Below are 14,268 nucleotides of genomic sequence, written 5' to 3' on the forward strand. Positions count from 1 at the left end.
TTGCTTAGATGAAAGGCTGGCAGAAGCTTTATGGAGGACTAGGATTACATGCAGAGCATTAACAGGATATGGCAGCTTCTGAAAGTTTCCTAATAGACAGAGTGGGGCATGGACTCTTTAGTTTTAGTATCATTTATTTATTTATTGAATATCCCATCTCTTCTCCTTTTTTGAAAATTAAAATAGATTGAGATAAAAAACTTGTATCACTAAGAACATATGGGAAAAAACCTTGCATCAGTGTAAGATGTACATAAAACTTGATAATGAAGTCTGATGTAGAAGACACTTACATCAGTCTAAGAACATGCAAACTTTAAAAGATAATTAAATTATCAGTAGAATTTAAAGCAATTTAAAAACACACCTATTAGGAAAACCCAACAAACTATTAAAAATAAAACAAATTATTAAAAACTCTTTTCTTATGATCAGTCATTGTTGGGAGTACAACAAGAAAGAGCCAGTCCAGCCTCTCTAGGAAGTAAATTCCAGAGCCTGGGAACCATCACTGAGAAATCCCTCTCCTGTAATCCAACCAGATGTACTTGAGAAGGTGAAGAGACAGAATCAGTTTGTAGAAAGTGTTTTAGCTGGTTTGTTGTTGTTAGCTGCCTTCAAGTCAATTCCGACTCATGGTGACCCTGAGGATGAGACATCTTCAAGAATCTCTATCCTCCACTGCCTTGCATAGATCCTGCAAGCCCTTGCCTATAACCCCCCTGACTGAGTCTATCCATCTGGTTTGTGGTCTTCCTCTCTTTCTTCTACCCTCTACCTTTCCTAGCATTTTCCCCCTAGTGATCCGTACCTTCTCATTATGTGGCCAAAGTATGATAGTCTCAACTTGATCATCTTTGCTTCCAAGGAAAGCCCTGGTCTGATCTGTTTAAGAATCCATTTGTTTGTCTTTTGGCTGTCCATGGTATTCTAAGTACTCTTCTCCAGCACCCCATTTCACATCCGTACGTGGTAATTGGTGAGGAGGCAATAAAATTCAATTGGTGGATAGCAGCAGCAACTGAAATGTTCTCTTTTAAATGGAAGAATAGAAGTGAAGGTGGGCAGTTATTTCATGGGTACTGGCAATTATTTAATAGGCATTGGAAGCTGATTGAAATGTGAACGATCTATCTTCAAATTTGTAAGCATTTGTACTCCCCTAGTATGAGAGAATTTTTTGTGAGCTGTTTTGATTGTCTCGTCACAGAAAAGCGGGATAAAAATAAAAGTTTTAATTTATTTTATTATTTATTAAAAATGTGAAGTATATCAGAGACAGCTGCACATATACAGTACCTTCTCTCATAGTATGTTAGTGCCTCAAAAAAATCATGTGTGCTGAAACTGGAAAGAATCCTATTACAGCAAGAGCTGTAGATTTTAAATGTTTCCAATACATAGCCCTCCTCGTCTTCCCATCACTTCCCTGAGCTATTTAGTCTGTCACCCAAATCAATTATAGTTCAAAAGCATTTTCTGTTAGCCTCCTGTGTCTGCAAGATTGGATTCATGGCTTCTGGATCATTGTGGTTATTCTTTTTAGTTTATGGCTGCCAGGTTCATGTTCAAAAACAGACTGGACCAGCAACTGAATTCTACTTCAGGACTGGTAAAGGGATAGTTCCTTTACCATCATCACAAGGTAGAAAGCTAATTTGAGACAATGGCTTATGGAGACATGATTTGTCATGGGGGGTGGGATTGGTTTGGGAGTGTTGGGGATAACCCAACAAGGTCTAGGTGAGGACATACCCTCTAACATTTCATAGATGAAAAATGGGACATATGTGACTGAAGTGTGTTCAAGATAGCAAAGGTTGTTAATGAATTAGAGTGTAGAAGCTAGAAAAGGCTGCAGCAGTTTGCTTTTGCTTGAGCTAGGAATGGCAAAAGTCTACCCCTCCTGTCCTCTCTTCCCGTTGAGTTAATTGAATGTAAACTACCTTCCACTTTGAACTCCACTTGCAATCATACTCAATGGTTTGCTCCAATTGAAGCAAGCTGAGGACATGGTGAAAGTGAGAAGAGGAGAAAGAAACTGGGACACTTTAAAAGCAGGTGAAAAGTGGGATGACAGGATTAGTAGGGGGTTATGTCCCTGCCAAAGTATGATGGTTGGAGGATATGGGAGGGGGGAATGGCTCCCAAACCCTCAGAAGTTACCTATGCCTGGTCTACACACTTGGCTGGTAGAGGTTTCCTGCCATGGATTTCAGTCAACAAACAGGAACCTCCTGCATACAAGCCACCTGTCCTAATGTTGAGTTCTGGAAATCCCAGTGCTAAATCTTTTGTGAATATTAGCCTCAATTCACTCCATACGACTCCTCTTTCCTATTTTGAGAACTAAGTAAGGTAAAATTACGGTAACAGTGTAATCACATGTGTAGCTACTCTGCAGTAAGTCCCATTCCATTCAATTGGGCTACCGTCGATGCTTTCCTTCTCCATCTTTTCTTCTTTTTTGCCTTCAAGTCAACTCTGGTTTATCGTTACCCTCTCATAGGGCTTTCTTGGCAACATTTATTAAGAGGATGGTTGCCACTGCCATCCTCTTAGGCCAAATGTGAATTCTCTAAGAATTCACCACTGAATATCTACATTGTAGAGTCACTGTGGCTTAGTGGCTAGAATGTTGAACTAGGGCTCTGGGAGACCATAGTTCAGATCCCTGATCAGCCACTGAAACCACTGGGTGACCTCTCTCAATGTCAGATGAAAGGTGATAGCTGGGAGGAAGAGAGAAGCAACAAAAGTTTGGAAGGCAGAGCTGAGTGCTCCTATGCACTCACAGCTAGCCTGCTCCTCGTGGCTGTTGTGGAAGATGTCCTATCTCCAGTGCTGAAGAAGGATTCAGCAGCAGGTCTTAGCAGCTTCTGTACACAGAGTGGCCAAAGGTACCATTTTGTTATTTGATACAAATACAATATCTTAGCCTAGCTCGGCTTTGAGGAACAATTTGGTGGTGGGGGGGCAGGGAGCTATATACTTTAAAATACAGTATATGAATATTTTTGTCTCCACTTGTCAAAGTATAACATCAGTTTCTTGGACTGTGATTTTGCGGTTCTTGGGAAGATGTGTTTTTCCCCCATGGTCCAAGCAGGAGCTTCACAATCTTCTATTTAAAGCCTGCCTTGGCATCCTTGCAAGGGGGAAGGGGGGAGAGAAATTGTTTCTGTATTTGACCTCTGTCCTCAGAAGAACTGTGTCAGAGGCAGCCCTTGTCCTTGGAGGGACAGCACAGCAAGGGGTGAGGGGCATTTTTGTATGTCTGTGTGTACGCAGATATGTTAAAAGAGAATATGTGCTCATGTGCGCTGGAGATCAGGTAGCTTCCACAGACTGTTCTTTCTGTTTGCCTAGATCAGGGGTCCTGTCTGTCTCATCACAGTGTGCATTGTTAAGCAGAGCTTGGAAATGTTACATTTTAGACTGCAGTTCCCAGGATCTCCCCAGCCAACATGGTCTCTGGCCATGCTATCTGGAATGATTCTGGGAGTTACAGGGTTTTTTTTCCTGCCAAGCAAAGCTTTGGAAGCCCAGAGGCCCATACTCTTCAACACTGAACAGATCAAAACAAGGACACATATGGCCAAACAATATCATGGTGAGGTCAAGGTGACCAAAAGTTAAGAAGGAGGAAGAATAGACAAGCTAGGTTGCTTTTGCCTGAGCCTACTGGGAAAAGCAAGGTTTTGCCCCTTCCTCTCCTCTCAGTTCTGTTGACTTGAGTGCAAACTACTTTTGCACTTTAAATTTAGTCTCCACCAATTTAAGTAAACTGGAGACAAAATGGAAAGTGGGAAGAGATTAAAATGAGCATATGAAAGCAGCTGAAAAAATGGGAGGACAGAGGATTAACTGGGACTGTCTCTGCCCAGTCAGTATTGTTAAAGGGTGTGGGGATCACCCCTGAGAGCCAGTGTGAGCAGGTTTGGTGGGGAGGGAGCCACATCACTCTCCTAGATTGATAGAATCATGGAGTTGGAAGAGACCACAATGGCCATCCAGTCCAAACCCATGCCATGCAAGAACTCACAAAGCATCCCTGACAGATGGCCATCCAGCCTATACTTAAAAACAATCTCCAAAGAAGGAGACTCCATCACATTCCAAGGGAATGTGTTCCACTGTTGAACAATTCTTACTGTCAGGAAGTTCCTCCTAATGTCGAGGTGGAATATTTTTTCCTGTAGTTTGCATCTGTTGCTCCATGTCCTATTCCCTGGAGCAGCAGAAAACAAGCTTGCTCCAGCCTCAATATGACACCTCTTCAAGTATTTAAACAGGGTTATCATATCACCTCTTAACCTTCTCTTCCCCAGGCTAAACATACTCAGCACCCTAAGTCTCTCCTTATAGAGCCTGATTTCCAGACCTTTAACTATTCTGGCTGCTCTCCTTAGGACATGCTCCAGCTTCTAATTATCCTTTTTGAATTTTGGTGCCCAGAACTGGACACAGTATTCCAGGTGAGGCCTGACCAAAACAGAATACAGCAGTACTATTTCTTCCCTTGATCTAAACACTATACTTCTATTGATGCAGACTAGAATTGTATTAACTTTTTAAGCTGCTGCATTACACTGTGGACTCGTGTTCAACTTGTGATCAATAAGGACTTCTAGCTCCCTTTCACATAGTCTTATTAAGACAGGTGTCCCCAATCTTATATCTATGCATTCAATTTCTTCTACCTAAGTGCAGTACCTTACCTTTCTCCCTGTTGAAATCCATTTTGTTAATTTTGGGCCAGCTTTCTAATCTATTATGTTAATTTTGAATTTTGATCCTTTCCTCTGGGGTATAAGGTACGGCTCCTAATTTGGTGTCATCTACAAATTTGATAAGCATGCCCTTTATTCTTTCATCCAAGTCATTGATAAAGATGTTGAATAGCACTGAGCCCAGGACAGGACTTGGTGGCTTCTCACTGGACACTTCTCTCCAGAATGAAGAGGAGCCATTGCTCAACACCCTTTGGGTTTGGTCAGTCAACCAATTACAAATCTAATGTAACATTTGCAATGTCTAGCCTGAACTGAATATTAGTAAAAGTAAATTGAGGTGAAGAAAGTGCATATGCCCTAGGCATTCTGGCTCCTCTCAAAGGCCCCTTGTATCATGGGAGGGGAGCCTCAGCCCTTTTGGGACTGGAACAGGCCTCTTGCCAAAACAAAACACAACAAAATGGTCAGTCTTATGTGGTTACAGATTGGTCTTTACAGAGTTCCATGATTGCTGTTGATTCTACTTATGAGTATTGTATATTTGTTTATAGGGTGTGTTTTTTCTCTCCAAAAGGCCACAACAGTTTGTGGTTGTTTAACCCTCAGCTCTGGCCTAGGAAGTAGGTGGCCGTGCCACTTGTTCAACTGCATTGCAAACTGTTGCCACAGGCATATTAACAGAGTAAAGAGGAAGAATAAAATCATACTCTGATTGCTAGGGCTATTAGATTTCCTCCACAGCAATCAATGGAGAGAATTGCATCCTTCAGGGAGGGTGTTGTAAAATCTTCCCGTCTGGTGCTCTTTAGATGCATTTTAGCAAGTGCTTAAACTACCATGTAAGAGACTTGCCATCCCCCCCCCCCCAAACACACACACACAAATGTGCTAAGGACTGGCACCATAACTGTGCCCATTGACTGCAGTATATTCTTGCCTGAAAGCTCTCCAGGGACTGGCAGATGGCACAGGGGTTGACACCAGTCCAACAACCTATACTTTGGGTAGCACTATTTTCAATTACAGCCAGCATGAGTCAGTGATCAGAGATGTAGGCCACAATATCAGTTCAAGCAGAATTTCAGAAAGCTGCCTGAACATTCATTGTGATAAAACACCAAAACCATCCGATATAGAAATGCTTGGCTGACAGAGGGCCTAGCCTACTGGGGACCATCTCCCAATAAAGTTTCATCTATCTTCTGCCGACTCCAGTGCCAGAACACTCTCGCTCTAGCTGCAGGCCATTACACACAAATGGAAAGCCAACTGAGTTGCATTTTTTCTTTTATCTGATTTAAGACAAATGCAGAGACATGGGATACACATTAGTTTGAGTTGGATGGGAGCAAAGACGGCTTAAACAGCATATTGTTATCGCAAAGGCTCCACTGCCCTAAAACACAGAAAAATGCAGGTGTCTGAAAGATAAGCCCTGTGTGCTTTCTGAGTGCGCTATGCAGCTTTTTTGGTGGGAGACAGGGGAGAGGGAATATGGAAGATCTTGCAGACATCATGAATCTTTTATTACGGCGCTCTAGGTGTGTGAGTTAGAAGCAACTTCTACATCCTGCCCACAGTAAGGTTTTGACTTAGCACTAGATGCCCAGTGTTGGAACAAGTGCAAGGTACAAATTGTGCTTGTCAAGCAAATAGCTTCAGATAAACCCAGCCATAAGTAGCTTCAGAGACCTTTAATGGCAAAGCTTTGGAAGCAGTCACAGCAATATTGGCTCTTATTCACTGTGACCTCTGAAATGCTTGTTTTGAGTTTTTATCTCCATATACATGAAGTTTCTTAGCAAAAAACCACTAATGTTCTTTCAGTGTAAAAACCAAAAAGGTCTCTCTGATGGATGAACCTGTCAGATTGGTTCTTATCTAGGCACAAGAAACACAGAATTTTTTATATATCACAACACCTGTAACATGTCAATGAGCTTTTCCCACGACTCAGCTTTGTTAACAAAAACAGCTATTTTTTTCAAAAAATTACGACAAGAAGAATTGAACTCTTTCCTAACCTGCATTTGCTCCAGGAGGGTTCTAAGGTGGCAATGCTCAGCACAGGCATTCTTCCATATACATATCTAATCTCTCCAGCAACCTCTAACTTTGTGAACATGTGTTGTTTTTAACTCTAGACATTGAACAAAGGGATGTTATATTTTTTAGACTATAGCTGAATTGGACTGTGGAGTGGTAGATAAACAGGCCTTGGTGTTTAAACTCTGTAGTCACACAGCAGAAAGGACACACATAGAGGTAATGTATGGAAATAACTGTATTACGTAACACAGAACAGAGTGACACTATTCACAGGAAAGCTGCCTCAAGAGACCACAGCTTCTATCAGTGGATGCTCTTTTCTTTAAGGCAGGGAAGCCATTCTAAAACCAGAAGGCACAACCACATCAGTCTTGTAACACCCCCTGCTCTGCAGAGAAGTTACTAGCACACTAACAACTTGAACACTTTTCTCTTCATGAAATATTATGTTCAGTACAATAAATACATTATCAAGTTTTATGTATATTTATAAAAGGTAGTGCATTAAATGTTCGCTTAAGACAAATCTAAGAATTTGGCCCCTTCAGAGAGCCTACAGAAGGCAAGGCAAATTTATATTGCACTGGGAACCCCGGCATACACATGAAGGTCGAGTCACTGAAATGGAGGCTGGAGAAAGAGGCTGACTCTTCTGACCTGCAAACACTCAACCCCACACTTGCAGCTTGTGAGGTATTGTGAGGCTATTACAGCCACTGCTCTGCTTCAGGTGGGGTATGTTAAAAATACTAAAAGTATATTGTAGCTTCAGCAAATTTAAAGAAAACTGCTTAGGCTGCACGTTTTAAAACCACAATTAGCAGCACATCCCTATGCATAAGGCAGAGCTAGACATTTACTGCTTTTGGTGAACAATTCCTAGAACCTCACCAGCCAGCATGGTCACTGCCCACATTGATTAGGGGATTCTGAGACTTACAGTTCGTACAATAATAACTTCACCTAACTCTGGGATAACTCCTCAGAAGTAAGCTCCAGTATCTTCAGTGAGACTTACATCCATTTGGGTGGATGGGTATAGGGTTAAAAGTGTCTTTTCGCTAGTTTTGCAACCCAAATGTGGCTGGTAGAGTGGCAGTAGCTCTCTTCATTCTCCACTCAAGACAACAAACCTACTGCCAGTCAGAGATCATTAAAGCAGCAAATATGTAACAGTGTCTCCATCTTCATCCACCCCACCTATCTTACCCACTGGCTTTATTAATCTGACTGGAGTTGCACTTGATGTGTGTACTGTAATCAGTGTCCTTGGCTAAAAAGTCATTTATCAGTCTCTCCGGGATGGCATAAACCACATTCATTCTTCTATTACAGACTCTTCAGCATGGTATAGACAGGGCAGGATAGAAATCAGAGCCTCCTCAATTGAAAACAAATGTTCATCCTCCACCTGAGGGCAGCAGTAGCGCATGAAATCTGCCAACCGCAGCAGGTACTCAATATTGTGGCCGGCACGGCCACTGGAGACAATGATCTGAGCAGCAATGTCCTCTTCAGAGGCTGGCCCCAAGTAGGAAGGATTCTGGGGTGTAGCAATGTAAACCAGGGCTAGGATTGGCTCCTTGAGCTCTTTCTCCTGGGGGTAGAACTTCACCAGCTTGGTGACATATCCTCCAAGAACCGCTTCTCGCACGTTCAGATACTTGAGAGAAGCAGCAACTTGATCTCCATGGAGCTCATAGGCAACACCCCATGTGGACCCCTGGAATGAGAAAGTAAAATGCATGAGTAATTTACCCAGGGAGGTACAGTTTTATATATTCCAAATTTACAGTGCTTTATAAATAAAATGTAATAACAATAATAATAAATATGTGTGTATGTGCTGGAAATAAATTTATATGTACTGTAACCCTTTCAAGGAAAGGCAGAAAGGGGTCTAAAAACTAACTGAGGATTGATAATGGCATTTTATTATGTTCAGCAGGAAGTGGCATTATATTTACAGCAAGAGCTGACAAAAATATGATTATCCAGATGTTGTTGGAGAGCTAGGTTCAACAGTGCTAACTATCACATCCACATGCTAGGAGTTGCAGTCCAACATCTGGAGCATCACACTTTCTATGCACACTCCCACTCTGTTTATGGGCACAAGCCCCGGTAGTACAAAATATGTTTTCCAATCACTTTGACTACTGCTTCCCTACTTGCATCCTGGAAAATCAAGCAAGAAAAATAGACAAACTATGCACCTCAGGCTCTACTGACTTGCATATTACAAATCCTCTTTTGGCTTATGCTTTGCTTCCTTATGCTATATATTTTGAAGCCAGACATAAGAAACATAATACCTCAGAACAGTCTCTCTATCCCTTAACTGGCATTTTCCATAAGAACACAGCTTTGGAATGCTTGAAAAAGATATATTTTGGTACTACAACTCACCAACCCTCCTAGCTGATATAACCAGTGACCCTACTAGTTGGAGCATTTTGGGAATTGCAATCCAAAAAGCAACTCTTACAAATTCTGATCTGCTTTCTATGCTAATACAGCTTCTTGCCATCCATTCTAATTTTTAATGGACTTTATGGTGGGCCCAGGGAAGTTAAAGGCCACATTTTTGGTTAGAGGCAGTTATTTTTTTTTTTAAAAAAAAAACTGTCACTCATTCCTTCACCTCTGTCCAGTCCACTGAGTCATTAAGATAGTGAACTTTTGGAGAGACTCCTGGAAAGCCATTGTATTGACTCAGCTGCCTTCCAAATTTTTGCTGAGCAATTACATGCCAGTTGCAGGATGCCTCCAATTTTATCAAAATCCTGTTTCATGTTGTCACAGTAACCCATGATGACAGAATGGATAACCATCTTAAGAGCATTAACAGCATTCTACAGTGTCTTGAATATTCAAGTGTTTTCAGCATTCCCACAGGCCACATGAACATCAAGAGGTAAATAGTCTGGCCTTAGAAAAACCTCTAACTACAGTGATCCCCCACCAGCCTCCTGTTCTTCCTTTAGGAATCTAAGATGAGGACTGGGAAGACAGAAAGAGCTATCACCACAAAAAGAACCCAGACTAGGCCTTGTTGTAGAAGTGTACACCATGCTAACAGCATAAGGATGCAGGAAACAAATACTTACATTGTAATCTTCTTGGAGGGTGACCACTCGTCCAGGCTGAACAAGAAAGGGGAAGAAAGGGGCCAGCGTTAATTTGGAAGTTGGAAGAATCAACCCTGTAAGCATAAATCAAATCTCAACTGAAGGGGAACCAGTGGTACCACCAGGCCTGGTGACACCTGGTGCAAGGGGCTGCCAAGGGGGATGGCACTGGTGGTGGCCTGCCCCACTCTCCTCCCTCACTGCCTTGCTCACCTGCCACCCTCCATGACCTTTGCCAGTGCCTTGGCTCCATTCTCAAGCACTGGGATGGTGACAAAGCCTTGAGTGGCATGCTCGCCCCTCCACTGCACTGGGAGGAAGGCCCCACTGGGTCTCACCCCTCCTGTGAGGTGTCGCCTGGTGTGGTCTGAACCTCCCACACCTCCCTAGTGATGCCACTGGAAGAACCAACCCATGAAGTCAAGGAGACCCACCCTGCCTCCTTCGCACAGCGAATGCCCCTCCAGAGCCACTGCATGGGCAATGCCAAACCAAGGGTGAAGGAAGCTACTGGGGTACAGGGTGACCAGATCTACTCCTTTTCCAGGACGTGTCCTACATTTCAACTTTCTGTCCAGAAGGAACTCCAAAACGTCCTCCATTTCTGAGTGTTGTTAGCTTTTTATTTGGCAATGTTCACATTTTTTCTTGAATGCCTTACATTTTGAAGCACCTGGTCCTCCTCTGCAGAGAGGACATCTGGTCACCCAAAGTGGGTCAAGGTGGGGGAATCTACCCAAATTCCCTAAATCCATAACTGTTTCCCTCCTTTATGTTTCCAACAACAGGGAAGCCCCAGGGGCTCAAGGGCCAGTGAGAGAAGGGGGCTCCCACCCCAGCCCCAGGGTGACCAACTCTCCTTTTCCAGGACATGTCCTACATTCCAGTTTTTCTGTCCAGGGGGAATTCCATAATTTCCTCCATTTTGAGCAGGACTAAGAAGCATCCATTTATCTTTACATTGGCGTTTTCGGCTTTTATTTTGTAATGTCCAGGGGACTCAAGGGAGGGAGGGGCAGGGTGACCAGGTGTCCTCCTCACAGCAAAGGAGGACAAGGCACCGCAAATGGAGGACATTCACAACAAATGTAGGGCGTGACCAAATCAAAATTAAAAGCACTCATATAAATATCAGTTTCAGGGCATACTAAAACAAATGACAGTACTTGCCCATAGGGAACTACTGAAGAATACTTGCCCATAGAGGAACCATATTTGCCCATAGAGTATCATTGGGGGCTATCTGTCCATAGAGAAACCATAGTCCTCCATAGGAAATCACTGGGGAATACTTGCCCATGGGAAATCAATGGGGGCTATCTGTCCATAGAGGAACCATACTTGCCCATAGGAAATGATTGGGGGATACTTGCCATGGGAAACTATTCCCCCATGATCCCCTATAGGCAAGTATCCCCCCAATGATTCAATCCCATGCTGTCCCTTCTCCTAGTCCTTCTTCCCATCAACGCCATGCTTCTTAGCCCTGCCCAAAACGGAGGCCCCTTGGGGATTCCTCCTGGAGAGGAGGCTGAGGGGGTGCAGGGCGTGTCCGGGAAAAGGAGGACGCCTGGTCCCTCTCTCTCTCTCTCCCTTCTCGCTTACCATCTTCTCGCTGCCCCGGTGGAAGGTGTCTCCTTGCCAGAAGCGTCGGCTGTAGCCTCGGATGCAGCCCACTTTGCGGGAGGTGAATTCGAACCCGGGGCGCCAGACCAGAGAGCCGTAGCCGAAGACCCAGAGCGGGGAGGACGGAGGGGACCCCTCTTCGTCGGCCAGGACCTCCGTCGCTTGCTGCTGCTGCTGCTGGTGGTGGTGGTGGTGGTCCCGCTTCATGGCTCCGGAGCGGAGGAGGAGCCGGAGGAGCAGCCAAGGGAGCTGCGGGGGCAGCGGGGCAGGAGTGGCCCGGGTGGAAGGGGAGGCTTGGTCGGGGCTGGCCGTGATGGCGGCGGAGCAGGAGCAGGCGCGAAGGAGAACCAGAGCCAAAATCACCTCAGAGAGGGACCTCATTCAACTGTCCCGCTCCGGCCGCTCCCGCTCCTTAAATACCGTCTTGCCGGCAAACCCCGCCCCTGCCCCGTCGGACTCTTTCGCGTCCTCCAATCAGAGGCTCCGGCCTCGTTTTGTCCCGCCTCCCCAGGTAGGGTCCGAATCCGGATTGGGTAGTGAGGCCTGTCAAGCGTAAGACGTGACGCGGCCTTTGATTGGTTCGCTGGCTGCCGGCTCTGAGAGGCTGGGATGATGCAAGGCGCCTGGAAGCTTTCGAGTAAAAGAGGCTGGAGGTTGCGTCAGGAAAGAAAGGGAGGAGGGAGGGAGGGGAGGAGGGGGATCGTGCTGCAAACAGCTTACAGAGACTATTGACATTTGCTATGCAGATGATGATCTGTATTCATATACTTAGATAGCAATTTACTATATTACAGATTAAATAATTAAATATAATAATAATAACAACAGCACCATTTGTATTCATTTATTAATTAAATATATTGCATATTAAATAATTAAATATATAATAATAATAATAATAACAACAATCTGTATTCATAGACTTACATATTAATTAAGTATATTACAGATTAAATAGTATTGATTATGTATATTATTATTTGCATTTATATTAATTATATTTAATTAATATGTATGCATATTCTAATTCTAATTATTTTATTTTATTACATGCCACCTTTCTCCCAATACAAGGACTCAAGGTGGCGAACGACGAGTATAAAACAATACAGTTTAAAAACAGCACAACAACATTAAAATACATAAATGTAAAAATTAAAAAAACAATTAAAAAATTAAAAATTAAAACAGTTATAAATTAAAACATAACATGTTGAAATACAAACCGTTAAAATTTGTATAGTCCTGCATTAAAAATGCAGTCCTTCTCAGCTTAAAAGGCCTGACTGCACAGGGACGTCTTTAGCTGGCGTCGAAAGGATAGTAAGGATATTATTATTATTATTATTATTATTATTATTATTGCATAGCAAACCATCACTCCAAAATACTAATACTAATACTAATAATATAATTACATATATAAATGATAAAATAGTGATTATATTTGAGATTTCCTGCATGGCAGAATGGGGTTGGACTGGATGGCCCTTGGGGTCTCCTCCAACTCTATTATTCTATGATGATGATGATGATGATGACGACTTAGTATTTCAAAGTGATGGTTTGCTATGCAATTATAACAACAACAACAACAACAATCTGTATTCACATACTTATTAATTTAATATATTAATAGAATATGATGAATATTATAATTAAATCCAATATGACAAAACTGAGGCTGTCAAACTTCAGACACATCATGAGAAGGCACAACTCATTGGAAAAAAACAATAATGCTAGGAAAGGTGGAGGGAAGTAGAGAGGAAGGCTGTATGCTGGATGGAGGGACATGAGTTTGCAGGAACATTAGCAGAGCATTACAGGATAGGGAGTCTTGGAGATGTCTCATCCACAAAGTCACCATGGGTCAAGATGGACTTGAGGGCAGTTAACAACAATAAACACAAACACACACAATATTATACGTGGTGGCCGCTGGGTGACCTTGGGCAAGCCGCACTCTCTCAGCCTCAGATGATGTCCATGGCAAACCTCCTCTGAAGAAACTTGCCAAGAAAACAACACCATGATAAGTTTGCCTTAGGGTCACCATAAGTCAAAAATGACTTGAAGGCACAACAAAATAACTGTATTGCATTCCCATAAATATGTGGAATAACAAAAAACACAAAGCTTGGGGAAAGCTGCTTTTTTGGACTGCAGCACTTAGAATATCCCAATTGTGCATCATTAAGATGTGCTAGGAATTGTAAAACCTACCAGAAAAGTAACTTTTCCATTCTCTGAAAGGGACAAATCAAAGGTTAGAGTTTTGCAACCAGAAACAGTTTTGGTGATAGGGTTTCAAGGCTATGTGGAAGGGGAAGATAACTCACTTCTACATACTTAACAAATTACCATAATCATTCTGGGTGAATATGCTAGTTTCAGGTTAAAGATGCACATGTACAAGTATGGGTTAGGTTTCTTTCAGGTAGTGATGAATCACAGCCAAACAAAAGAAGAAGAAGAAGAAGAAGAAAACTGTTTGCAGAACCTGGCAATGATCAGGCTATTTAAAAGTAAACCCTACTACCCTCTACGGTGATCTTGATTTCAAGTATCTTGCAGACGTAAGATGAGATTGTTTCTCTTCTGCAGGACGCAGGATAGTGACAAGCCAGGGCAATGCACTGTAAAAATAAACTAGACGCACTAGGGGACTGTACAGTACTGTACAGAGTACACTGTCAACAAGATAACAGCTGGCAGTTCTGCAA

The 14,268-nt window shown here is 42.9% G+C and overlaps 1 protein-coding gene across 1 annotated transcript; it reads right to left on the minus strand.

The window, feature by feature from the left end:
- Positions 1-7,002: 7,002 nt before the first annotated feature.
- Positions 7,003-11,923, minus strand: CHAC1 (ChaC glutathione specific gamma-glutamylcyclotransferase 1). Its single transcript, XM_089523154.1, has 3 exons — positions 11,522-11,923; positions 9,896-9,931; positions 7,003-8,508 (listed from the first exon to the last, which is right to left on the minus strand). Exons 1-3 carry the CDS (start codon positions 11,921-11,923, stop codon positions 8,104-8,106), a joined length of 843 nt encoding a protein of 280 aa, XP_089379280.1. The 3' UTR covers positions 7,003-8,103.
- Positions 11,924-14,268: the final 2,345 nt, after the last annotated feature.

Source organism: Sceloporus occidentalis, unplaced genomic scaffold (genome assembly GCF_023333645.1).
Source record: "Sceloporus occidentalis isolate IW3139 unplaced genomic scaffold, rSceOcc1.0.p SCAF_4, whole genome shotgun sequence".
Classification (NCBI taxonomy): domain Eukaryota; kingdom Metazoa; phylum Chordata; class Lepidosauria; order Squamata; family Phrynosomatidae; genus Sceloporus; species Sceloporus occidentalis.

What these genes read in the sequence shown, in the direction of transcription:
- CHAC1 (XM_089523154.1), bottom strand. Translation starts at nt 11,923, where the DNA reads ATGAGGTCCCTCTCTGAGGTGATTTTGGCTCTGGTTCTCCTTCGCGCC. An exon ending in ACCGGGGCAGCGAGAAGATG is followed by an intron (nt 9,932 to 11,521) that starts GTAAGCGAGAAG and finishes TTTCTTGTTCAG; the next exon opens with CCTGGACGAGTGGTCACCCT. An exon ending in CCCTCCAAGAAGATTACAAT is followed by an intron (nt 8,509 to 9,895) that starts GTAAGTATTTGT and finishes TTCTCATTCCAG; the next exon opens with GGGTCCACATGGGGTGTTGC.